General features: G+C 45.2%; 1 protein-coding gene across 4 annotated transcripts in view; it reads right to left on the bottom strand.

The window, feature by feature from the left end:
- The window catches only part of fgf12b (fibroblast growth factor 12b), a 49,135-nt gene that overhangs the window by 12,672 nt on the left and 8,963 nt on the right, over nucleotides 1–27,500 (bottom strand). The window contains exons 1-2 of one of the 4 annotated variants that reach the window (XM_012837943.3): nucleotides 25,307–25,733; nucleotides 5,497–5,607 (exon numbers count right to left, since the gene is read on the bottom strand). In XM_012837943.3, coding sequence (XP_012693397.1) covers nucleotides 5,497–5,607; nucleotides 25,307–25,412 — 217 coding nt within the window. In that variant the 5' untranslated portion in view covers nucleotides 25,413–25,733. Of the gene's footprint in view, nucleotides 1–5,496; nucleotides 5,608–6,893; nucleotides 8,038–19,277; nucleotides 19,878–25,306; nucleotides 25,734–27,500 lie in introns of those variants that run through there. The other 3 variants (XM_031573115.2, XM_031573114.2, XM_031573116.2) reach the window with 3 other exon arrangements.

The raw sequence follows: 27,500 nt of genomic DNA on the forward strand, positions 1-27,500 counted from the left end.
TTTTTTTGTAAAATCATATCTTTTCATGCATTTTAAATTAGACGTGTGATGCAATTTCTAATGACCCACTGATTTTTCACTGATCACTTGTAAGACACACCTGGCTCTAATTATTGCATCCACACCTTGTAATTTATTCTATGCTGAGATTATTACTCTCCCAAACAACAAGATCACAATGCATTTATTATTCCCAACCCAGGTGGCCACATGGTATCTGTTGCCTTCTGTTGGCAATAACTATGTGTTCAGCCACCCGCCCAACCCATCACAGCCAGGATAAGGAGGGAGGCCATTACAGGAGAGAAAGGGCCTCAGAGGGTGAACTGGCAGGCAGGTGAAATAGTGGAGCTTCAGGTACAAGTTGACAGGCAGGTGAATGGAGTGTCAGGACCGTGATCTGGAGTGAAAGAGGGCTGAGATAGGAGAAGGTGAATGTGAGCGCTAAGGAGCCTGCCTCAATCAGATATGGAGGCTTCAGCCCAGGAAAGATAGACAGAGAGAGAGAGAGAGAGAGAGACAGAGAAAGAGAGAGAGAGAGAGAGAGAGAGAGACAGAGAGAGAGCTAAGGAGTGCTAAGGAGAATGTGCCAACACACCGATTCAGTTTCACTCTGTGGAAAATCGACAGGCTCTTTGTTGGCCCACAAATTGTGTTTGGACGACGGGAAAAAAAGGAGCGACCGGCCGAGCGTGGGGCTCGGCGGGAGAAGAAAGGATGAGAAAAAGAGGGGGGAAGTTCTGACAGAGGAGTGGATTAGGATGAGGAGTGCGGAGGTTGGAGGCAGGAATGTCGGGGGAGGATGGATCAGAGAGAATGGGTCAGGATGATGTGAAAGCACACGTATCAGTGTATGTGTGTGGGATAGAGAGATAGAGGATCTGGAGAGAGCTTGCAGGATATATACTTTGTCTGTGTGTGTGTGTGTGTGTGTGTGTGTGTGAGTGTGAGGCTGTGTGTGTATGCATATGCACCAATTCAAGTATGTACGTGTGTGTGTGTGTGTGTGTGTGTGCGGTGCGTCTGCATGCATATGCTTCTGAGAGAGACTGCTATTGTACGGGGGTGTGTTGGATACATAGAGTGGTGTGTGAGCTGTACTATATTCTAAATGTCTCCCAGCAGAGCAGCAGCCATCCCTGGAGGTGAGAGAGATGTGCAGGGGTGGGTGGATACCCTGCATGTGTGTGTGCGACTGCTAACAGTGGGAGAGAAGAGGCCTGCAGACCTACTGTACCTGCCTACTGTAAGTGATGGCCCCAACGTTTAGAACACCAACGTACCAACTAGCAACTACCAGCCAAAAATCGATACAGTGTGGTATCGCAATCATTTTTGTATTCAATATTATGATTTTAATTGTACATTGGTACATACGTCTACTTTGATAACATTGCGTCTGAAGTACACGATATGCCGCATCACTGTTCTTCTCTTGCATCCCAGCAGAAATTTGAAAGGAAGTCAGAGTGGAGAACAAATGCACTGCGCCAAGATGGCTGCACAGACTCCCAGTGTACGAAACATAATATATGTGGGAGAAATAAATCGCAATGTATTGCAGAATCGAATCGCAGTACTTGCTCTATTGTAAAATGTAAGGAATTGCAACGATATCACATCATAGCCCAAATATCATGCAGTTCCCAGCCCTAATGTCAACATATTCCCCCATACCAAATTAATATATTGTTTCATGATTGCATAATAAACTCATACTGACACGTGGTAAACAAGTTTTGGTAAGGACTAGCTAACCTCTCAAGATTATAGTTGCAGTACAACAATCATGTGAGCGAAAATTCAAAATCATATCCAGTATATAATTTTAAGATCGAGAAAGATATTTCTAATGTGAGGGTTCCCAAATGGATTATTTCATACTCCTGTTCTCACCCAGAACAGAAAGGGGAACTGAGACGCCTCATACTGGGGCGGCACCTTGGCAGTGTTCAGTGCCGCAGATTCCTGTATTCTCATTTAAAGCCTCAGACAAAGCTCGTTAATACCATCGTCATTAAGTCCTGTAATGCCAACCTTATCGAGTGCCATAATGCCAATCTTCCAATAGCAGCGCCATCTCCACTCCTGGATGGTGCCAAGCTAAGCCTGTTGGTCGCGCTAATGTGGACGCCCCTGATAAAAGTAAAAACACTGTAAGGGCTAGGTGGTATCATCCGTGTGGACACAAATCCCAGGATAAGACGCAAGCAGAAAATACTCCAGCAGTGTGCGTGGGTTGCCTCCGAGCAGAAAGAGAGGAAGACAGGAGGAGAGGAAGAGAGAGGAGAAGAGAGGGAGATGGAGGGAGTCAGTGAGAGAGGGAGAGGGAGGAAAAGAGACATCAAGAGAGGAAGAACAAGTATGTAAGATTGTAAAGGGGGGGGGGGGAGTGTGAGAGAAAGGAAAAGTGGAAAAAGAGAACAGAGAGGTGGAGTACTTGTGTGCGGGGGAATAAGACAGACAGGGGAAAAATGAGAAATGGAGCGCATGTGTGGTACCAAAAAAGGAGAAAAAGAGATGGAGGGAAGAGAGAGAGCGGGAGTTAAAGAGATGGAGGAAAGAGAGAGAGAGCGGGAGTGAGAGGGGAGAGAAAATGCCGCTGGCCACCTCTAGCCAAGCATTAATCCTTTCCCCACAAAAGCGGGAGACACAGAAAAACAGGGGCCCTGTCCTCCCTGAGAGGCTGCTCTGCTGGAGCTGGAGGGGTTGATGTTGGGGGCTGTGCTGTGGAGAGGGGCCTGATGCCCGCAGCGCTGGGATGGGCGCTGGAACTGGCAGGGGCACCGATGTGTGCCAGAGCCGTGCAACCCAGCGCTAGCTCACTGCCAGCTGTTTCCTCACCACTCCACACAGCGAGCACCTGCATTTTTGCCTCTTCATTTCTCTCTCTCCATTTCTTGCCTTGCCTCTCTCTCTCTCTCTCTTAATCTCCATCAGTCTGTCTGTTTTGCTTTTCTCTCAGGCACTCTGTTTCCACTCTGATTCAGTTTTTGCTAGTATTCTACAGGATCTTTCTGTTCGTGCCCCATATTTGTAATTGATGCTTTCTGCCTTTCTCTCTCTCTCAGTTGAGTCTTTGTCTTCCTTTTTGTTTTGTCGGGCTTATGAACACTGATTTGCTTGCTACAGGAGTACCTGTCTAAACTGTGAGTTGTAAGCACCTACTGTATATTCCATATGATTATGTTCTTTCATAAACTTACTTTTTAATCTTTTATTTTTATGTTTATCATCTTCTTTTTACTTACTTATTTTTTATCATTTTGTTTAATTTATTTAATTTATTTTAATTCTTTATTGTCTTTCCTGATATTGTATATGTAAAGCACATGTGCATGAAATGCGCTATATAAATAAAGTTGCCTTGCCTTGCCTTTTCTCTCGCTCATCCTAACATGGATCAGTTGAGTATTTTTCCTCCACCACACACCAATTTTCCACCAACTCTCAATTCCACAAACAAGAGATCTACATTAGGGGACGAATTCAAAATCTTTATGAGGGACATGTTAGAAAACACATTGGCACTATTTACAGCCATACGGGCAACGGATCGTTCATTTGGAAACTTAACTTAGCTGACTAAATGTATCCATTTGGAGTGCTTCTTCTCTTATCAATTTGAATATGAATTATAGTATCTATATATATATATATACTATATACAGTATATATTATATTATCATACTTATATTATATTATTATTGACAAACCCAAAGAAACAGCTTTTCCCCAACACATCATTCTTCATGTGGAACAGACTACCTGTGTTCTGCATGGCCTCTCGTCTCAACAGTCCCCCCCATTCTGCTGTGCTCACACACTGTGAATCCAAACACATCTGTCCTTTCAGTCTCGACCACAGCAGAGAGTAAACCTGGTCATTCAGGCTGTGAGGTGAACATCCACCACTTCTCTAAGTTGTCTTTCTGTCAGTGGAAGCCTTCCGTCTCTCCCTATCAGCCCGTTCCCCTGGAGGACAGACAGCCCCCCGCCGCCTGACAGCGAATAGATTTTGTTTTAGGGGGAGAAGATGGACGATGGGTAGCACTTATGGGGGGATGGATTGAGCGCAGTCGGCCGGAGAATAGAGAATGAGACCGAAAGAGAGAGAGAGAGAGAGAATGAGAGAGGGAGAAAAGGGAGCATAAAAGAGTCTGAAAGATGGACAGACTGAATGAAGGAAAGAGAAGGAGAGATAGACAGAGAGAGTGCTATCCATCACTTTGTTTGGCACATGCGTGCTCAGGCTGTGGGTCGGAGAGGCAGGTGGTAGAGCTGGTGAAGGTGAGCTTGGGGCTGGAGGCCTGGAGAGATGGAGATGTGGGTGAGTGAGTGAGAGGACGGGATGACGAGTGATGAATCAGATGAGTGCAGGTGACAGTGACGCGAGACGGATGAATGGGGGGGGGGCAGGGGGTGGATATATTTTAATTGTGAATTTAAAGGCTGCTGTGCGCAGGACTTCTATTTGGGCGTCTTACATGGACAATAACTTGGCAAAATATTCACAGTGGACTGTTTTTAATGTGGTGTTTCTGTGGTCCTTTTCATTCCAAAACGCTTGAAAAGGGCAAACACAAGGGCCACAGCCCCGGACCCCAAATCATTTCCCCCGCTACAAAACAAAGAAATCAACATTCTACACTCAACCTTCACACCTAGGCTATGCCGATCACCGCTATCATGGGGTTGCAAATCTTTACGGCAAGCAGTAATCATGACACCATGAACAAACTTTTTGATCTGTTGGTTTGCCTTTTACAATATTTCCATTTACAGTAAGTTTTACTGGTGGTGAATATTGACTGAGACAGGTATCCATGAATTTCGTAAGAAATGGTCATTGAATGCATTTTGTATCAAAGCAATGCAAAAGTATCCACAGTTTAGTTCACAGTCTACTGATATGATATGTGTTTTGAAAAAATGGACATGGTATTGAGACAAGTGTGAAAATTATTGTTAAAAACTGTAAGTTTGAATACTCTTATTTCCTACAGTATGAAACACGTAGGAAGAAGCTTCTATTATGGTAGAGACAGATAAAGGCTGACTGATTAATATAAAAAGGTTATATTTGGGAGACAGTCACCCAGCTACCCTAAAACCATTGTTTGTATGCCATGAGTGGACTGCAGTCTCTGTGTGTGTCTGTGTGTGTGTGTGTGTGTGTGTGTGTGTATGTGTGTGAACGTGTCTCTGTGTGTGTGTGTGTCTCTCTGTGTGTGTGTGTGTGTGTGTGTGGTGGGTGTGTGTGCAAGTATGTGTGTGTGAATGTATGTGTGTCTGTCTGTGTGTGTCTGTGTGTGTGTGTGTGTGTGTGTGTGTGTCTGGGTCTGTGTGTGTGCGCCTGAGTATGTGTGTCTGTCTGTGTCTGTATGTGTGCGCCTGAGAATGTGTGTCTGTCTGTGTGTGTGTGTGTGTGTGTGTGTGTGTGTGTGTGTGTGTGTGTGTGTGTGTGTGTGTGTGTGTGTGTGTGTGTGTACTCACTGTAGTCACTGTTCTCGTCTTTGCTCCCATTGATAGTGCCATCAGGCTGCATCTGCAGGTAGAAGCCCTGCTCGCTGAACAGTCGCGTCACAATGCCTTTCAGCTGTGGCTCTGCAACACACAACACCACACAACACAGGTCAGATCATGCACACACACACACAGGCACACACACACATGCACTCACACACACAATGCACATCGGTTGCTTTGCAACACAGCATACACATTAAGCACAAAATACAAAATATACACACATTTTCAGATGCAAAATGTTACATCCTAAGTAACACATGGCACAATCCTAGGTGCTGCTTCTCTATAGGATAGAAGTGACACAATCAGCATTCAGTCCCATATTCAGCCCCACAACCCCTTGTGGGGTCCCCAAAGGGCGAAATCTATGAAATGACGGGGGAAAAGTAATTCGGGATAGGCTGGCAATAAACTTCGCTTATACATACAAATCAACTTGGCCCAGCTTCCCCAAGAATTAATGACAAGCACTTCATTCAAGGACATTTTCGCCCCAAAGACTGCTTGTGCAAATACGAGGTCCTTGTTTCAATCAGAGCGAGAGAGAGAAAGAGAGAAACAGATTGCTGGACAACAGAGATATATCACACTAGCACACAAACTGGGTACAACAACTTTGCACTTTAGCCCCAATCTTCATCTCAATACAAGTGGGATTAAGACCAACATGAGGGATTTGTGGACCCTTGTTTTCTTCTTTCTACTAGAACAGGGTAAAAAGCAGGCAGGCTCTTGGGACTGCCTGCTTAAGAATGAGGGACTATGCTGGATTACTTTCTGATGATTCCCCTCAACACATACTTGATTGATTCCCCTCTCTCTGCTTGGGCCAGGGAGATTGGTTAAGGTTGTGCATGCAATAAGAGCCCTTACTCAACAAAGCCTGCCAGCTTGCAAGCATTGGCACCCCTTTCCATCAATAAAACTGGATTTTGTCAATGGTGCTTAACCTCACACGTGCCGATCGCCGCAGTAAAGAACGGCTTAGTAAACATTCACCTGTAAGCATGATATGCTAGAGAGATGTCCTTTGCTGCAATGCAGTGATTATTTCCTGAATGAAAAATGTAGGGGCATATTTCAGAAAAGCGGATAAAAATGGAAAGAATATTTTCACCAACAGATCAAAGTCGGGAAATAGATCGTCTTCAATTATTTATGATATCTCTGCACGCATTAGAGGAACCCGCAATTATTCTGGAGTTAGTGTAAAAAAGGTTCTAGCCTACATAGCTGACCTCTTATGAACAAGAGGGTAACAGCCTGTTTGTCCGTGATTTATACAATCGCAAAGCGCAGTTTGGATCGCTGGCTGTCCCCAAAAAGACCCCCAGAACATGTTGCCTTCGAAACTTACTGACCTGGTTTCCGCCGAACTGGTCTTTTCTTTCCACTGCAAAATCGAACTTTGCTGAAAACCCCGAAGATATTCCTCGGGCAAAGAGAACGGGGGTCTTTGCTAGGGCTGGTCCGGCGCTTGGCAGTAGCAACGCGGTCGCCCGTGTTTTGCTCAGTCTCCCGTGCTTGGCGTTTCTGTCGGATCAGGGAGCTGGCTATCGCCGCAGCCATCTCCCCGTGAACTATCCAGTATGCTGAAAGCGCCGGTTACCAATAGGACTGACACAGGTGAATTGATCCAAAAGATAAAGATATGGGAGTTCTTATGAACTATATACTGTCGCATTAGATTCTTCACGGGAGCAGCTACGCGCCTCCGGGATTTAAGGTACCAGTTCATGTAATCTAAATTAATCTGAAACAGTTTATAATTGAGAGGATGTTGTTTCACATAAGTGCTCTACAATAATGTTTCTTATAACACAAAAAATGCTACCTATTTCAAATTATGATCTCATTCCAAAACGCTTCGCAAATTCCGTTTGTGTTTCCACAAATAGTCCATAGGATGTATTCCGAAGTCATTACGTGTTCGGCTCTGCGACAGGTCCCTCCATGCGTGTGGCATACAGGGATGACCAACTCTTCAAGTTGTCTGTCAGTGGCTCTTCAAACTGCCTGCGATGCGCGAGAACGCTCGGCTCGACTGTCAGCAGACTGACTCCCGCGTGTCCGAGAGAATCGTTGTCAGCTGTTTGACTGCTTCGTGCGTTGAGTCCGTGCAACTAAAGAATAATTAATTCCTGGGTGATGTCCCCCAAACTTACAGGACATACAAATCAACATGTTGCATTAATGCCTTCCGGTCCATCTAAAAAAAATCTACTGGATTAACGACACTTTCCGCACCGTGCACGCACCCCAATACAATACAATACAATATTCGACTGCGCAGACTGATATGAAATCATATCACAGCTAGACTACCATACGAACCCCCTCTTCTCCGGTAGTAAACATTCAGACAGCTTTGTCCTCTCTACGCAATCCTACGTGATCTAGGTTCGTAAGAGGAATTCTCAGCAGTTCGGTGGAAAAGTCGAGGGGAAAGAGGGGACGAGAGGGAGGGGGTTCGAACGAGCGGGAGAAAAAGCAACCATTTACAATCAGTGAGTGAGGTGGGGAACTGGGCTGAGAGCCACAGATGTCCCTCAAAATGACTTCTAGGTCAGCCGGAAAAGTCGGGCTGCTCTCTCCTCGGAATATCGCGGTCCACTCAGACCCACACGACGCACACAGCGTGTATTGCACCGTGCAAGGGACTACACTTGTCGCCTTCGTATATCATTCAATCAACTTAATTTAGTTTCCATACCTAGGTACCTAAGTTTGAAACCAAATATATGGCAAGGTTGGTTGTGTTACTATAATATGACCTAAAAGAACAAGTTAATGACCTTAGTGTTTTGGATCGGGTTCCGGTGTGTGTATATGGTGTGTGTGGCCGAGCTAATAAGTAACCCGATAGGCTGTGAGTGATGTCCCTTGGCTACTTTAAAACGGATGGCACTGTCAACAATCTACGTCTAATGTCTTGTCTTGAAGCGAGTGTCTTGATGGTGCATATCTGCCACAACAGTGCTGAGCAATGCTCTCGCACACATTTTGATAAACAGCGCAATCACTCTCCTCGGATTTTGTCTCATTAAATCCTGTTGTTTTTGGTATTATAATGGCGATATTGTGTTTTGGATAACGCCCCCATTCCCGGATGCTCCCTGGAGAGAAGTTTTAACTTCTTTTTTCCTCTTTCATAGTGTGCTCTGCGTGCTTGCAGTTCGACTATTACTACCCGCAAGCGACAGTCAACGTGGCGTGAACATCATCGCTCCACTGATCAGGGCGGCCTTTCTCTTTTTCTTTTTTTTTACCCACTATGTGACTGTCGTGTCAAGCGCAAAAACTGCACTTAAGGCAAGTGAGCAATTACCACCGACAGGGACTTAAAACGCACGCGTAAATGTGGTAACTGAGGAGCCCCTGAGCTGCATGTATGCTCGATGATGCCTGTTTGGATTTTAGCATCTTTTCTCATTCGGAAGTTCACTGTGCCTTTTTTTTTACACTACTGACTTCTATGGGGAAAAAAATTGCACCATATTCACGAAAATTAACTTCTGATCAAGGGCATCTTATCTCCGTGGCAATTAGCATTGCATGTGAAGTTGAAGAGCAGCCACAGAAATGACCGAGTGTGTCATTAAGTCCATGACATTATCAGGCCCAAGCGGATGACGGCCGGTAGAACGGCTGAAACACACGCGAGGGCTGCGCCAGCGAAAACCGCGCTCCATTTAATGCGAATCTCATTTGGGCTGGTATGCATATCGTCCCAGGCTCTGCCTATAGGAGATTCATATTGACCCCCGTGAATTTAGCAGTCAACCAGTTCGATTCAACTGCGAAAGAGTAACCGAAGACGGACGTTCAATTATTGTAGCCACGGCTGCCAATACCATCACCGTCCGCGTAAAACGTCTCCAACCCGCCTATCCGATCTTGAATACGACCCCCAGGAGCTACTGGAAGTGGACTGTCAGTACAGATTTAGTGAGGTCCGCAGGGACCCTGACTGTGAGTGAATTGCGTTTGTGTGAAGATAGGAGCAGTAAATCACACTGGGTCCAATGTCTCGTCTCATTTAGCTCATCAGCATCGAAATAGCCTGAATATGCTAAAGCAAAAAATGTCCATACTTAGCCTTTTTAAACTTTTATTAAAAGAAAAGCTTCGATTAGAGATAAGTACGCCCATTAAGCCACTTGCGGTAATTTTAATGCCTGGGAGACCTCGAGCAATTTCATCTTAAGTGATCAATTTATTTGCCCCCAGTACCCACACTGAAGGAGCGCGCTGAGGGTCCGACGGTGGTGCCGTGCCGTGCCTTGGCACGCTGGTGTCATTACCGTGACCTCTGATCGAGCAGTTTAGGTATTGATTGTGAAAACTCAACACCAGCGCCTGCCGGCTGGGTGTCAATGCGAGCGGAGATCGATGGCCGGCCAACGCGCGTCGTGCCGTGATTCCGGTCCTCCAGTAAAACAAAATATTGACAACAATTGAGATATTGACAACAATTGCGCGCACATTCCACGAGGTCTACCGCCCCAAACCATGACATGTGATGCAAACCATCAGGCGAAGTTAGTTATGAAACTGTAGTCCAAAGAAATGTAGGGACAGGTCTGCTCACTCACATACAGTATTTGTGTTTTTGTGTGTGCACATACATATGAACATGTGTGAATACAGTGCTTGTGTGTTTTAGCCTGGATATGTTCGTGTCTGTGGGTATAATCAAGTGAGAATACAATTATACAGGCAACATGACAGTGAGTCAGTGAGTGTGTGTGTGTGTGTGTGTGTGTGTGTGTGTGTGTGTGTGTGTGTGAGAGAGAGATTTGCTCCCTCCCAGCATTACATACAGTATCACAGAGAACTGGGGCAGTAGGAGGAAGAGAGGAGGAGGAGGAGGACAGAGAGAGAATAGAAAGACAAAGCAGGTGAGAGTACGATGTGCATTCTTCCTGACATCTCTAGCTGAATCTGGTGTTCACAGGAGAGAGCTGGTACACAGAAAACCTCTTCCTCCGGCTCTCGGCGATATTCACGCTCATGTGAGCAACGGCAGCCCTTCGTCGCTACAGGAAATCAGGGACAGGTGAGCGTTGCGTATAACCCCAGCCCTGCATTTAAAACCAAGTCTCCTGTGAGTATGATCCTAGCCCGGCCATCCACAACAAGATATGTGTGTCATCTGCTGAACAAGGTTACGCAACATCATTATTTCATCCAGTACTGAACATACTGTAATAATTGTACAGCACTTTGGTCAACGTGAGTTGTTTTTAAATGTGCTTTATAAATACATTTGACTTTGACTTTGATACGTACACAGGCTGCCATGTACAGGTATGTGCTGCTAACATACAGTGGAAGAGGGAGTAGGAGACACAGGGAGAGAGAGAATAGGGAGAGGAGAGAAAAGAGAGAGAGAATAGGGAGAGAGAGAATAGGGAGAGGACAGAAAAGAGAGGGGCCAGTGCTGAACAGCAATGAGCTTCCAGTACCCAAAGTATTGCAGCATATGATGCTGAGATGCATCGCCACCCAGTGGATAGTGTGGAATACTGTAGTACATAGACTGTACGACGATCTAGATTCACTTTCTGATACAACACTCAAAACAGCATAGAAAAAGAGCATAATCTTCCCAACACCCCTTCTCTCTCTCTCTCCGTCATCTCTTTCTCTCTCTCTCTCTTCCCCTCATCCCATCGTCCTCTATTCCGTAATGGTGGCCCCGCGGTACCAGTTCTCATTCCCTCTCCTGCACATAACATTCATGTAGAATGGAATATATATCACTCTCTCTCTCTCACTCCCCCTCTCTCTCTCTCTCTCTCTCTCTCTCTCTCAGTCTCTCTCATACTACACACGTACACATACACACAAGGACAGGTTTGGCTCTCTCCTTTGACCCGAGCACATGTAAACACAGACACACAGCGGTGCAGAGAGCAGTAGCGTTCAATGATTGATGGCCCAGCGCTTGTCTCCACACTCCATTCCAGAAGTAATCACTAATTTAGAGATTTGCCTCCTGCAAAATGCATGAGGCCTCCGACGCCAACTGGCTTTTAAACGGAATCTAAAAACATCTCGGACTGGCTCATCACGCACACAGGCAGGGGTGGGAGAGAGATGCGTGGGAGGGGTCACCAGACTGTACCATTCACTGTAATTCAAGGGGTAGCGATAATACCTATGACATCATCCAGTAGTGGGAGGCTGTCCACATCACATAGTGTACATCCAGCTAAGCACATTAACTTCAGATTGAACATTAATGAACATTAATGCACAGTATAGCTGTTGATAGCAGTCATGCTGAAACATTACCTGCGTATATACGTTGAACAATAATTACATTTGTATTTGCTTTTCTGTTTCTTTATAGGACTTCAGAATGGTGCTGACAGATGATGGTTTCACTCCTCTATTGCCTGCACTACCCAAACACACCAGCAGGAGGTGTCAGTGATCTCATCCTCAGTCACCATGAGGTAACAAGTATGAGATGGATGACTCATTCTGTTATGCTTACAGTCTCAGTCATACCTAATGTCATTATGTGACAGTCAGCACCACTTGCCTATGTGATTAGGGCAACAGCTGCAACTGCTCTGTGAGTAATGGACTCATATTCAGACCCATTTGGGAAAAGAATATGTTTCGCATTGAGTGATTCTCGCATCGAGTCTGGGGCCTTATCCAAAAACATTATAGGCAGGAATGGGTGAGGAGCAGAGCTGAGATGGCCCCATCAGCTGCAGGTGTTCATCTCGGCCAGGAGAGGGCGCTGTGGGAGCGTGTCTGAGGGCTCAGGGGAGAGAGAGCTGCTCGGGAGCACAGCTGCCCAGGGTAGCGCTGTCTGGGTTTCTCCATGATACTTTTAATGTTGTCTGTCCTTTTATCCAGATAATTGACATGTTTCTGATTAGGTCCAGTTTTTAAGAGATCCACACTCACATGCACGATACTGTGTATTGCCAGTAATATTGGCATGTCCTGAAAAGTAGTCTTTATATTTGCTTGTGTTTTTGTTTTGTAGCAGTAGTAGTAGTAGTAGTTTCTGTTTTTCTAGAATTATTTCAATGTAAAAAGTGTGGTCTTAATTAGTTCCATATCAGATCAGTTCCTGCTCTAATGTAAACCGATAGGGAGGCCCACCATAAATGAAAAACAGAAGGAATACTCAGACTCTCATCTCACACCTCCAGACTAATTAGCGATAGCATGCTAACCAGCTCCAACCAACACCTTCCCACGTCTCAGAAAACACAGTGCATCTACTAATTCACTACCTCACTACTCTGCTCTCTCTCTCGCTCTCCCTCTCTCTGACACACACACACACACACACACACACTCACTCCATTTTTTCATTTGCTGTCACACATATAAACACAAACACTGCAAGATGGACAAAGATTTACAGGACAAGAGTGTTTCTTCAATTATTGAAGAGCTTCCATTAAGCAATATCGTGGGAGAGGGGAATGCAAGTGCTAAAATAGTAAACAGGCCACTATGAGAGCAAAAGAGTGCACACACACACACACACACACACACACAGAAATACACACACATGCATACGCACACACAAAAACACACAATGACACACACTTTTTAAAGACTGAAAGCACGTACACATGTGCGACTGTGCCTAAAAACAATTCCAGTGCTGATACTCTCCCACTCCACTCAAATAAGATTGTACAGGAACCTCGAGTTCTCCCCTCTGATACACACATCCATGCAAACCGTTTCTGTGTGAGTGGGAGTGCGTGACGCTTAGTTCCCCCTGTGAACTGTGGCCTAGAGTGACCGGGTGAGATCAGCTGCTGGTTCTCTAGAGTGAGCTCAGATGGGCCGTGTCTGAGGAGAGGGTTCAGCTGTGGGCTCTCGCTCTCTCAGTCTCTCTCTTTCTGTCACTCTTCTCTTTCTTTCTCTCTTTCTCTCTCCCGTCAGCGGACCAATTTCGCCCACTCTCCCCTAACAAGCACAAATGTTGTGTTTGTTCATCTGTGTTAGGCAGAGAGGCAATGTCCACATTCTCGCATAGGTGAAAAAAGGTTCTCCAAAAGGTTCCTCAAAGAACTTTTTTTTTTTGTCTTTACAAATGAGCTCTTCACAGAAGGCGAATGTTGTTTACGAAGCTCCCAAGGGGGTTCTAAGCAGAACACTCGCGGTTCTGTGTAGCAAAGGTAGGATGCCCCCAGGGTTGTTCTCAAGAGCGCTGTGACTTACAGAAGGCATACATTTGAATCAGCTCCCGGGCTCCTTGTGGCGTGCGCCTGTGTAAATATTCATGAGCAGTGCCGATCACTGTGGAGGGGCATATATGGTTTGTATCTATTTAACGGACAGATTTGCATAGGCAGATGTGCTGACGGCCGCCGCGTCGTAGAGATGTGTTCTCAGCACAGCCATGGGGTCGTGTTCTAGACATTCGGAGGCCCATTAGAATGCTATTTCTGGGGGGTTTCTTCCCAATCCGTCCCTGCAGTGCCACTCTTTGATATATAGAAAGCCATTCAAAACACACACAGCACACTCTCCCCTCTCACACTCACTCACAGTCACTCACACACACACACACATACATACACACACTACAGCACTTTGCTGATACCATTTTCTGCATAGTGCTGGCATGCTTAAGTAAACACTGGACTCGTGTGTCTCTGCTCCCTGTGAGTGTAGATATGGAGGAGGTCACATGTGTGGCAAACAGAAGCGAAACCCTTTGAGTCGCCGCAAACAAACTATCAGGCCTTTTACTGGATTTATTGTTGCACCCCCGCGACCGGAGAATTTCACTTTTCAACAAAAAAAGCTTTTTTCTTCAATCAAGGTCGAGTTGCTAAAAATAGCCAGTCAGTGTACAGATTTATGAATTATTTCTTATTCCAGAACAGCAGTGACGAGCTAAGCACCTCTCTCTCTCTCTCTCTCTCACTGTCTCTTTTCTTCTCTTACTCTCGGTTTTTCTTTTCATGCCTCCCTTCTGCTCTCTCTTATTTCTCTCTCTCTCTCTCTCTCTCTCTCTCTCGCCCTTTGCACTCTCTTTTCTCACTCACTCTCTCTTTCCCTAATTCTCTCACTGTCTCTTCCCTCCCCCGTCTGCACTCTGCTCTCTTGTTGTTTTCTCTCTCTCCTTCTCTCTCTCTCTCTCTCTCTCTCCCTCTCTCTCTCGCTCTCTCTCTCTCCCTCTCTCTCTCGCTCTCTCTCTCTCTCCCTCTCTCTCTCCCTCTCTCTCTCGCTCTCTCTCTCTCTCGCTCTCTCTCTCTCTCCCTCTCTCTCTCGCTCTCTCTCTCGCTCTCTCCCTCTCTCCTTCACCAACACATATCTGGCTCCTCTCTCTGAACACTGAAACGTGAACCACAAGGAAACGCAAACAAATCAATTGTGTTTAGCGAGGAGCGGCCAGTGGGCCAGCGGTCCGTTTGCTGTCACTGTGCATTTTGATGAGTGGAAACCGAGCGAGCCGCAGGATCTGAGCCTTCTGAGCCACCATCCAAGGCTGTGACAGTGCTATGGGACAAAATGAAATCAGAGCCATTGTTTATAATGTGGGCTATGAGAGATGGCTTTCAGGAGAAAAACACAGTAGAGGCCAAGGCACTGGCAGGGAGGCAAGCCTCACGGTAGGGAGAGATTCCTCAAAGATGGCAGACACACTTGATATTATGACAACTGTGACAGGCAGTTGCCATGGTTTCGGTAAATGGGTCTGCTCTCTGGGTAGCGATTGCGACACGTCTCTGTCTTTAATCGCCGGGGGACTCCCGAGCGTCCTGAAAATGGCCTCCCATAGGTGCTCGGGCGCAGGTTAAATATAGATCCGTCGTGTTGCACGCCGCACGTTTGATGATTCATGCTTCTCTCTTGTGCACAGTCACAAAGATAAACACTGTCGTCTTGGAGTTGGCCGACGGAGGATGGAGGGAGGGGGGGGGGGGGCGAAAACTAAACCTGAGGGATTGGCATTTATGCGGCGGGTACGAACATGCTGGCCTTCACGCCCGGAGCCTCCTCAGCCCTTCTCTTCTCTGCCATCCACCCTCTAGTTAGATAAAAAAACAATGCCTCACATTAGGGAGATGCTCCAAAGGATACATAACTTGTTTTTGTCCCCGCCTGCCAGAAGAAATAAAACTTTATCGTGCTCTGTCCTCTCCAGGCAACTGCCTCATCACTCTTAACTCGGAGGACACCTCAGAAAACACAGCAAGGGGCTGATGGGGAATGCACCCCCTGATCCTCCAGGCCCTTGTGGAGGTGCCAGCAGAGAGGAGCGGAGCCAGAGAGGAATGGAGCCAGGGAGGAGCGAGGCACGCAGATTGATTTCCGATTAGCATACTTAATAAGCCTCAATACGCAATGACAGCCGCTGCCACATTAAAACCGAATCCCAGCTTTTGTGACTTCATTACTCAAACGCGAGAGAGCGCCACGCCGCCCCAGTCACGGGAAAGATGATGTATGGGGTCGGAAGTGTGTCGCACCGGAGTGGCACAGATTATGCAGAAATCGTCAAATGACTGGAGTCATTTAAGAACTTCGGGCCTCAGCGCTGAAGGCTGTCTCTTCAGTCGAAGCTTCACATTTGGGTCATGAGGCGGCTGTGGTCGTCCTTTGTCGGCGCTATTTGAAAGGCGAAGCTCGTAACGGACTCCCTCATGTGATTTAATTGCTCATCCCCTACTTGGTCTTATCTAACGGTGTGGAGGAGGAGGTGGAGACGAGGGGTGACGAGTGGGAGGTGGAGGAGGAGGAGGTGGCAGAAGGTGGAGGAGAGTCATAGCACGGAGGAAAACTGATGGCAGCGCAGCAGGGATCTGGAGGAGCACAAACCTACACACACACACACACACACACACACACACACACACACACACACACACACACACACACTCTGGACAACACAAAGCGGTGTGTGGAACAGATCAGGCCCTGACCTGGCTCAGGTCCAGCAGATCCGTTTTAGAGTCGGCAAGCACCTGGGGGGATCATGGGTTCTGCAAAGAGCTAAAGGTTCTAAATACACACATTTTCCGTGGTTTCCTGCAGGGTTATGTCCTATTTCCTGGTTGATCCTTAAGAGTTTCCTCACAGAGAGAGAGGAGCAAGAGAGAGAGAGACATCACTGATTAGCCCCCCTCCTGTTTAACAAGGAACCAGCGCAAGTAAAGCACACTGGAAATTCCTGTATATGAATCACATGTCCAGAAGTGTCCACTATCCAAAATTGATGCTAGTATCTTGGCATCCCTTCCTGATGAGAAGAAGGTGGAAAGCTGGGCCACCCTGTACTTAAGAAGATATGCCATAGATGCCCCTGTCATATCTGAGCAAGAACTCAGTAAAACCGCTGCTTAGCACACTGTCAGTGCTCCTTACAGTAGGGCTTTGCAGACCAGCAGAGAGGCCAGGAGGATCAACAGGCCACAAAGTACCAGAATGCATTGCTGTGATGGGCATCTTCTTCCCCATCAGTGAAATGTGGCCTGCTGGAGGTATCTAGGGCCATCTCATGACTCTTTCTTTCTTTTTTCCTTTCTTTCTTTCGTTACTTTTCCTTTCTTTCTTTAGTTACTTTTCCTTTTTATCTCATTCATCCCCTCCGCTTTCACCTTTTTTTTTTATACAGAGAGGCGCTTTCAAACTTTAACCCGCTGTTTAATTATGTTTGGAACTGTGACGCTGAAATCTTCAGCGGACAACGTCTGAGCGCATAAATGGGTATTTAATAATCTCACACTCAGCGAATTATCAGTCTCAGGCAACGAATACAACAGAAAAAAAGACAGAGAGAGAGAGACAGAGAGCACGTTTGACCAGACAAGACAGCGGAGATTATACTGCAGGCATACTTTAAGGAATACTGAACATTGTGAGGAAATTTCCATCACTTTTTGTGTGTGTGTGTCTTTCTATGGAATCAGTCAATGCCCACTACTCCAATCTGCACTCAGAGAGGAAGATTCTAGAAGGGCTCAGAGATCTTGTGACACCGGGCTGGCAGGAACAGAGTGCGCCATTCTCCAGAGGATTTACGGCCAAACAGGAGACACCAAACCCTTTGACCTTGACAGGACTGACTGTGAGAGAACATGTAAAGTGTCGCTTTTCCGGCTCAATTTACTGCGGAAGTGAGAGGATTCCGAAAAAAAAAAACCTGCTGGCAGGGAAATGCAAAGCGGAAAACACTGCACTGTCCTTACAGGGGACACTGGGTGTCAGGTGAAGACTAAGATATCTTGGGTGAAGTTTCATCGGATACTGCCTTTCAAGTCAAAAATAATAATATAACTAGTTGGTGTGCTGAGAATGTGTGTGAGATGATGCTTGTTTCTGCCTATGCAGACATTGTCCTAAAAACACCTCATGGGCCTGTGTGAAAGTCACTTCAGGGTTACTTGTAAGTACCAGCTATTCTCTTCCCACAGGCTTTGCTGGTTTGATCTTTCTGTGGCTTTAGAACAGTCCACATCTTTTTTATCCCCCAAGTCTTTAGTGAGCGGTGGCTTGGCGGGACCCCCACTGTTTCCTTGTCCCCTAGCAGAAGTCCACAGTCCGCAGTGTAATTGTCCTTTTTGCGTGGTGGAGGCAGTGACCATGAGCGGTCCCTGTGGGGTGGCATCTTGCCCCGGAGAAAATGCAAACGCAGCGTAACTCCAGAAATACAATTCGAGAGACAGGGGCTCCAAACGCGCGCAAAAAGCCAAGGTACGCTGAGGGACCTTCTTCCGGATGTCACTGCAGTTACAAACTGAAAGTGCTTTCACATCATTTTTTGTGTCCAAGAAATGGAGAAAAGAAAAAAGAAAAAAAAGAGGCACACTGTGCAGGTTCCATTAAACTGGACGTTTAGAATATATTGTGGGGAAGATTGTTTTAGACATTTTGCAAGGGGAGTGGAATAGGTGCTTTTTCTAAGTGCTGTCCAAGGTCCTGGACTCACGAGTTCCCAAGTGGCGCTTAATTCCGCGCGACAAAAGTGTTGTCTTTTCTGGGCTGTTTTCGGTTAATGTTGGTCCATACAGAGAAGCCACCTACTATACAGAAAGCATGATACACAATAGTGACACGAATCAAGGAAATCAAGGTTTGATTCACAAAGCGCCCCGTGCGTTTGGTTTGGTTTTCATTGTGATTCTTACATTTTCAGTGAGTCAGCCTCTTAAAACGTTTTGTTTCACACTATGAAAATAATGACTGGCTTCTTAGTCATTCGCAAAAACTTGGCTTTCTGAGGCGGGAACACAATGAAACATTCTACGGGTCTGAGGCCCTCAAAGAACAGCCAGTACACACGTAAGTGACCCTCCATGAACAATCATACACCTGCTGAAAGTTTCAGACCAACAGTGCCGTGACCCATTTGAACAACACATCGAGAATACCTGCAGCAGAGAGTGGTGGCTAATTTCTGAAAGCCCCGGGATGGGATTAGTGCCAAAGTGGCCCAATTTAAGGAATCCCTTTAGATTTGCATGGGGGGACGTTCAGTTATCGAACAAAGCGTAACACAGAGACAATAAAAGGGGTTCTTGTGCCAGTCAAAGTCCATTCAGTGAGGTTAGCCTACCGATTCTTTGTATTTACCCAGCTCGCTCTCACGCCAAAAGGTATTTGGGAAAACAATACACAATGAGAAAACACTCCGCTACAGCTTTTACACAAAACAACTACACATTTGGCTCCATGCAATCACTTCGGCTACAACGGCACACACAGCGTAGCGAGAAGAGAAGAAAGCATGCAAGATGTCTCACCGCTCGTGCTTGTAGTCGGCTTCGATCGCTTTCCACAAAGACACTGCAGCATATGAGCTCCTTTCTTTAGGAAAAGCCTCAGAATCTTCATTTGATTTGGGTTTGTGGGAACCTTCGTCAATCCACGCAATCTAACACTGTTTCAGAAACTGAGGTTGTCTAGGCATTGCCGCCTCGAGTCGATCCAGACTCACCTCGCTAGGCTGGGCTCGGTTCGGTTCAGTTCAGAGGATGAAAGGGGCCAAAAAGGCGCCGACAACAGGATCCAATACGCCAAACCGATGCATATTGAGACTTTTTCTCTTCCAGTAGCAAGAATATGGACAGGGGAGAAAACAGGCAGGGCCTCCCAATCGTTCGCTACACAAGGACGTCAGAATGATTCCCCCCAGCCCATGCTTCTGTCTTTACGAGCAGACACGGAATAAGGGCTCCAGTGCGAGAGCGCAGGGGAAAGTGACAGGACTGACACGGATGAGGTAATGCGGGTTATTCATCCTCGGTGATACGGCGTGGGATGCAAGGGAAGCCAGGCGACGATTCAAAAAAGCCCTATTGATACGCGAGCAAGGGGAAGGGGAGGGAAACGCGAGGTATCGCCTACGTCAGTTGGAGGCTGAATTTAAAGCGAAAGTAGCGGCTTCGGCAGAGGAGTGACACGATCTTTGGGGGCGTGCGGTGAGGTCGCACGCGGCTGTAAAGCCTGAAATGACAAGAATTCGGTCTATTCACACTATTGCAGCCCTCATAATATGTGTAAAATAGTATTATAGGCCATTCAATTTATTATTTCAATAGGAGGTGCCATGGAAATATGATACACGATGCTGAAACATCACATGTTCATATTAACCTAAAAGTTTCTAACAGCTGGTGAAATGCACTTGTTGCTGGCTGTTGTGAATAATACTATATACCATTATAATAAAACAATTATACATTTATTTTACATACAAAAGTTATGTGGAACACTGAAACTGGCATGAATTCCTTCCAATGCGTAGGCTATAAGCCTGAATGTTTACTCCATTGTATCTCTGAATGGGTTATGGCGTCCATCTGAAGGCAACAATTGTGTGTGTAAATACTGTGTAAACAACTAATCACGTCAAACCTACACCATGCCACCCTCTTATTGCGCAGATCACAGCATGACAAGAAGTCAGGAGCGCGCATAACTGCAGGGTCAATATCTGGCCGCATGAGGGCAGCATTGTGCAGTAGAAGCAGACCAACACAGCCGCAACAGATTTTTGCGCGGGTCTGGTTCGCAGTCTATCACGTCATTGCAACAACGCCCTCCGCACTCTCTGACGTGAGTACGTCGGTGCAGACGCATACATATTTAATTCATAAAGAAATTACACGTTGTCATGATTGCTCTATTATTTCGAATGAATCCGATTCATGCTTGACCAAACAAAGCAGGTTACATACAAAGGTTGTATGTGCGTCTATGTATGTCTGTCTATCATACATATACTTGATGTATATTTAATACAAATGGATAAAACTGTAGAAAAAAAAACATTTCACAAGGATAATTTATTTTCTCATGATGTGGTGATAATTCATCGGCCTAGCCATTCATCCACAAATGTGATTAATTATAGTGCTGGCTCAGTGGAGCATATACCAATGGTGTTATATATCATAGCATATCAAAAGCCCCTTTTCAAATACTAAGAAATGTTTGCAGATGCCTGACATGAGGAAATAATAAAAAAGATTTAAAAAAATAACTAAATTTGAAATGGTCACTGGATGTATATATATACACCGGTATATATATATATATATATATATATACATTAGCCTTTTGGTTTTTTTAAGTGCAATTTTCTTTTTTTCAGTTTGTATATGTTTGCCAAGCATAAATGTTGTACTCCTCTCCTGCTGAGGTACTGGTCTTTTGACCCAGCCATAATGATGTATTGCAGCTTTGATTGTCTCTTGTTGAATAATATATTGTCTGACAGACAATATACAATATCCCCTGTGATACGCTCTCTCTTTAAAACACACACACACACACACACACACACACACACACGTACACACACACACACACACACACACACGTACACACACACACACACACACACACACACACACACACACACACACACACACACGTACACACACACACACACACACACACACACGTACACACACACACACCCAATGATACAGTACGTGATGAAATCTAGGACTGGCATGTTGAAACGAGACAGAATAAGAGCCAACACAGCTGCTGTTCCTGCCAGCAATAAGCAGAGTGTTTTTCCACACCAGGCTCATTCCCCTGATGCAAACAACATAGACCCTCTATACAGACACACCACCCCAAAGCCCACAGCAGCAGCCATGTTCCACCCAGCAGTGCAGTGCAGAGCAGTGCTCACTCACAGACCACAGCCCTCTGGACTGCCTAATAGCCCTCTAAGGACTATATCCCTCTGGAGGGATGTTTTGTTTTTTGTTCTTGTTGTCAATATGCCCTTAAAGCTCCGAGTTTTTATCCCAGAGTCATAAAAAGAACACCCCCAGAAACCTTATATGCCACTTGTGCTTCAATGTTTTTAGTTAGAGGAAATATACAAAAACATCAAGGCATGGCAGACCACCTTAAAAGGTCTAACAGGCCTTTGTCCTCAGGGGCTGTCAATGCAGGCCTTTGGGATAGACCAAGAGTTAGAGGGAAATCCCTAGATAGGGGTGTAATTTGAAAGGATGGAAGGAGATATGGATTAGATAGGACAATACATGGCCTGAAATACAGGCAGTAGATGTGAACACTAAATTAATGTCTATGTATGGAATTATATTTGTAATTTTTATACCATTTATACTTCGCTCAAGCCCCACATTAATGTCTGTAACCTTGTTATTGATAGAGGTCTCATATACAGATATGTAAAGTATCAATACACTCACCAAAAAACTCAATTGTGAGGAAACTTTGCAATGGTTTGATTTACAGCTATGGTAAGATGGATGCCCAAAAGAAGTTTTGTGAAATTGTAACAATCACCAAATGAAGAATGATGGACTATTGATCACTACGAGTTAATATACCCGAGCCTGCACTGGAGAACCGTTGACATCTTGCAAATCAAATGGCTGAAGCGAGTCCTGCTCGACTCAATCAGTCCATAGCCCCAGGAAGAACTCCTCTCCGGCAAATTTATTGATACAACCTGAGAGCTGGCTGAGCTCCAGATTGACCAATGAGTTTAGACTTCATCACCATATTTAATGCAAAAGGCCTGCTGTGATTCCACAGCTGAATGGTAAAAGTTGACTGGACTGCGATTGGCAATTACTCTGTGAAATCATTAGTGTTTCCGCTTTCTGTGAAGGGTGAACATGTAGGTCGCAGACATACTTGGGGAATTGGAATATAGAAAGTCCATCTGCTTTGCAAAAATCAACAAACAGCAAGAAAGAGCCTACCTCATTCTATTGTGGTAAGTGATCAAGTGATTTGTCTTATTTCACTGTAGTTCTTTGAATTCATGCGTACATATTTAAGTGTTTTGTATGTGACAGAAGTCATTCAGGTCCAGAGGCTGATGAAGCTAGAATACTGTGGCCCTTATTGTACCATGTGGTTGGATGGACTCCTATGCAAAATACATGTTGACATGCAGGGCACTTAATAGAATTAAAATACTACTCTACCATGAGTCGCATACTGATGACCAATGTTGTCATAGTAAGTCACGCTTATTTATAAAAACAACATGAGTTGTTGAAGTGAGGTTGAAGTGCTTTCCAGTCAAGGTAAATCAGTTGGCTATAGAAATAATCAAGAATAAAATAATAGAATAAGAGATTTAAAATACTAAAAACAAATAAAACACATAGGACATATAAAAGCAATTAAAGTGAAAAAGAAAAGACCAAATAAAACAATAACAAAACAAAAACAAAACAAAAGGGAGGTACATGAGCAAAAGCAAAAAACTAATATATATATTATGTATATATATATACAAACACGCATATATATACAAACACGCATATATACTGTATGTATAAGTAAAACAAGTAAGAATTAAAAGCAAAGTATTAAAAAAGTAGTAAATAAGAACAGATAAGAGATAAATCAGCAGATACATAAAACCATAAATATGGATAATAGAACAGAATAAAACCACCGAAACAATAAAACACAATTAAAGAATAACACATTAGAATGAAAAGTGAACTTGAATAGAAACCATAGAGTTGAAACACAAAAAAAAGCCTAACCTCAGACTGAACTAAACGCAGATAAAATAATGCATCACCTAGTTGACACCCAGGGAATGCCCGTGTATAAAAGTGAGTTTTCAGTCTGGTTTTAAATGTGTCAAAGCAGGAACAGATCTCACATAAAATGAAAGACTATTTCATAGTTTAGGACCAATAACAGTTAAAGCTGGGTCACTCTATGATTTCAAGTTGCTAAGGGCTCACAGCTCACTGTAGTGTGTGTGCCTATGTCGTTTGTTGGAGTGTGGGTAGCTAACGCAGAACCAAAGCGTGAATCATAGTTTGCATGTGTGTGCGTGTGCATGTGTGTGTGTTTGTTTCTGTGTGTGTGTTTGTTCCTGTGTGTGTGTGTGTGTGTTTGTGTGTTTGTGCATATGCGTGTGCGTGTTTTTGTTACTGTGTGTGTGCATTTGAGGGTGCTTAGCTGTGTGCATGCATGTGTTTGCATAATTGTCTGTGTTTGCATTAGAGTGCGTGCATTTGAATGTGTATGTAATATCTCAAAGGTGAGACATTGTGTATAAGAAGAGTGCAGAGAGAAGTGTGAGATATGTGAGCACTGATCTGAGATATTTATTTGATGTATTTTTATACGTGCTGAGTCTCATTTAATGCCATCACCAGCAGGAGGGACACGTCTCACATGGCCGTACTCGGTGTTGACTACAAACAGCATCACTACAACAACTTGATGCAACAAGAAAGAGGATAACTTGTGCATGTGAATTAGTTATTAAAAAAAGTGGGTCATTAAGTCACACTTAAAACACTTTGATGCTTTGTACGTACATAAAGTTATGATTAGGTTAACATACATAACATAAAGTTATGATTATGTTTAACATACGCACAGTGAGACGACGTCTATGAGCAAAACTAATCTCCCTCCTCCGTTGTCCCAGTACAGATTAAACTGTTGGCAGGGGATTCAAATGATCTGCCAGTGGTCTGACCTAAGGAGCGATAATGAATCTAATATGTCTACAAAATACAATCAGTCATACAGAAAACACAGACGAAGGCTTGGATAAACAGTACTACATTTATCTCCACGAATGAATGGATGAAAAATCACATGCACACGCTAATGCACTCTTAGGTGAGATGAGGTACCACAGCCTCGTCGCAAACAGCACTTTAGTCTCCATCTCTATCTTAATCTTTGTCACGTAAACATACACACACACAGATGTACACTTACAAGGGTATACACACACATACACACATGCACACACTCGCTCACTCACTCACATACACACACACACACACAGATGTACACTTACAAGGGTGTACACACACATACACACATGCACACACTCACTCACTCACTCACATACACACACTTGCAGTCGCAACATAGCTATTAGAGCCTTGCTAAGACTAGGCTGAAAATGGATCACCCAATGTGGCAACCCCAACATACATGAATGGCAGTAAGCCTGAAAGGACAGCACACTATTTGTGTTCAGTGCTTCTGCCATGACATGTACAAATCAGCTGAGTGTGTGTGTGAGAGAGAGAGAAAAAGAGAGAGAGGCTGTGCCTACACGTGTAAAACACATCCAAAACACCTAAACCCTTCAAAACGACCCTTGCTTACATTTCCACAACAGTCTGTTAAGACCTGCGGTCTCTGTGCTGTTTAAATGTACACTGCCAGTATAAATAGGAGTATGTATACAAATAGCAGCGCAGACAGTGAGTTAGTTAGCGGGGGGGGACCTTGAAAAGCAGCTGGGGGTGCCGTGCCGGTAGCCAGAGACACTCACCCGGTTCGGTGTTCTCGATTTTGGCTGCCCCTTCCTCCTCATCGTCGTCTTCGCCCTTTTTGTCCAGTGAGAGAAGGCGCCGGAGCAAACTGCAGTAGCGGGTCATTTTGTGAGGCGAGTGCTGACGTCCACTCTAGAGTATAACACTCACTGTGTAACACTCACTGTTTAACACACTACCCTGCCAGTCACTGAATAACACTCCACAGGTCTGATTGGGAGCACTGGGATTCTCTCAGGCTGATATGCAAACTCCCTGACTCTAAGAGCACTGCCAGTGTCTGTATGCTTTACCTGTGTGGATCTCTAAGTTCCTAACCTTGCAGGGTCCCTAATATCTATGGTGTAAGAAGCTCTCTTCGTCACCCTCTCTCTGTAGCCCCCCCTCAACCACTCTCTCTCTCAACTTCTCTCTCTCTTTCTCTCAACTTCTCTCTCTCTCTCAACTTCTCTCTCTCTCTCTCTCTCTCTCTCTCTCTCACCACTGCCCCTCTGGAATTTGCCTATGCAGATAGAGCGTGGGGTTGGTCCAGTGAGGTGCGTGTCTGAGTGCGTGCGTGTTTGTTTGTGTGTGTGTATGTGTGTGTGTGTGTGTGTGTGTGTGTGTGTGTGTGTGTCTCAGTGCACGTGCGCGTTTGTTTGTTTGTGTGTGTGTGTGTGTGTGTGTGTCTCAGTGCACGCGCGCGTTTGTTTGTTTGTGTGTGTGTGTGTGTGTGTGTGTCTCAGTGCACGCGCGCGTGTGTTTGTTTGGGTTTGTTTGTGTGTGTGTGTGTGTGTGTGTGTGTGTGTGTTTTTGTGTGTTTGTGTGTGTGTGTGTGTGTGTGTGTGTGTGTGTAACCTGTCACACCTGCAGACACCAACCCTTGATCCAGAGACTGTCTGGACTGCTCCTGTCCATGTACTAAGAGGGGAAGCTTGAAACAAAACACCATGATAACCCCCCACCCTCCTCCAATCCAATCCACCCCCCACCACCACCACCACCACCTTGGTTAACAATACTGCTGCCGACGCCCTCTCATCTGCACCAACGAGCGCGGGGCCAAACACAATTAGGGGCTCTTCACATGGATCTACGATGGGGTGGACACTCAATCTCTTGGCCGCTCTACGTAATAGAAAGTGGATAGTGTCTATTCCAGGAGTGTAAATGGGAGTAGCTAGTGGAGATTTCTATTTATAACTGTGTTTATGCACAGAAAGTGCTGGGGAAGGAGATTCTGGCCAAGCGGTGACAGACACGAGACATTAGAGACCCGTGGAGACCTGGGGAGAAAGGTGGCTTATGTGGGTCAAGGTGCGCGAAAAATCTGTGGGACAATGCGAGCGTGTGTCACTACGTGCAGACACGAATAGTGCCTGTTATATAGTCTGTCTGGATGATTATATTCATACACTCACACACACACACTGCTTGTTCTCATGTTTCTGACAAGAGGCATGAGGATATCTCAGGTCCCGACCTGTTCTGCTAGCAGCATTTGACACTAACTGTGTTCATTCCCATGGCTATTTTGATATGAATGACAGTATGAGCTTATGGAGGACACTCCCTCTGACTGGCATGAGTTGGGCTGTAATCCCACTTCCCATCAGCAGAGGGAGCCGTGGTGCTGAGAAGAGGGCGGCGCCCGGGTGGAAAACACAGCGTCACTGCCAACTATTCTGGGATGGACAGCTGAGGTGCTTTAGCATGGCTGTATTACACTGAGAATGCAGGTTTGACGTCCGACCTGTGTCGCTCTTTTTCTCTTTCTCTTTTTTTGCCACCTGTCTCTCCATCTCGCTTGCCACACACACACACACACACACACACACACACGACCGTTTGGTTTCTGATGTGTCTCTCATTTGTCCTCTGACAGATACATTCCTGCATGAACACACACTCTCACACAAACATCACAGATACTAAAACAAAACACTCACATTTTGTGTATGTCCATGGTATACCGCACCATTTGTAAGAAACGCAGTGCAATACACACTTCAGTTTCCTGTGACTATGAATGTTGTATGTGTAAAAACACTGTATCCCTGTTGGTTTGTATACGACCCGAGACTTCTGGTATCTGTGGTATGGTTGTGCACATGTACAGCAAAGGACACGTCAACTGTTTCTTTTCTTAGCCTATACCGGTGACCTCCATGGGACTGTGTTGTATCACTAAACAATACAGTCTTTCTTCACAAG

This window comes from Clupea harengus, chromosome 9 (assembly GCF_900700415.2).
Source record: "Clupea harengus chromosome 9, Ch_v2.0.2, whole genome shotgun sequence".
NCBI classification, from domain to species: domain Eukaryota; kingdom Metazoa; phylum Chordata; class Actinopteri; order Clupeiformes; family Clupeidae; genus Clupea; species Clupea harengus.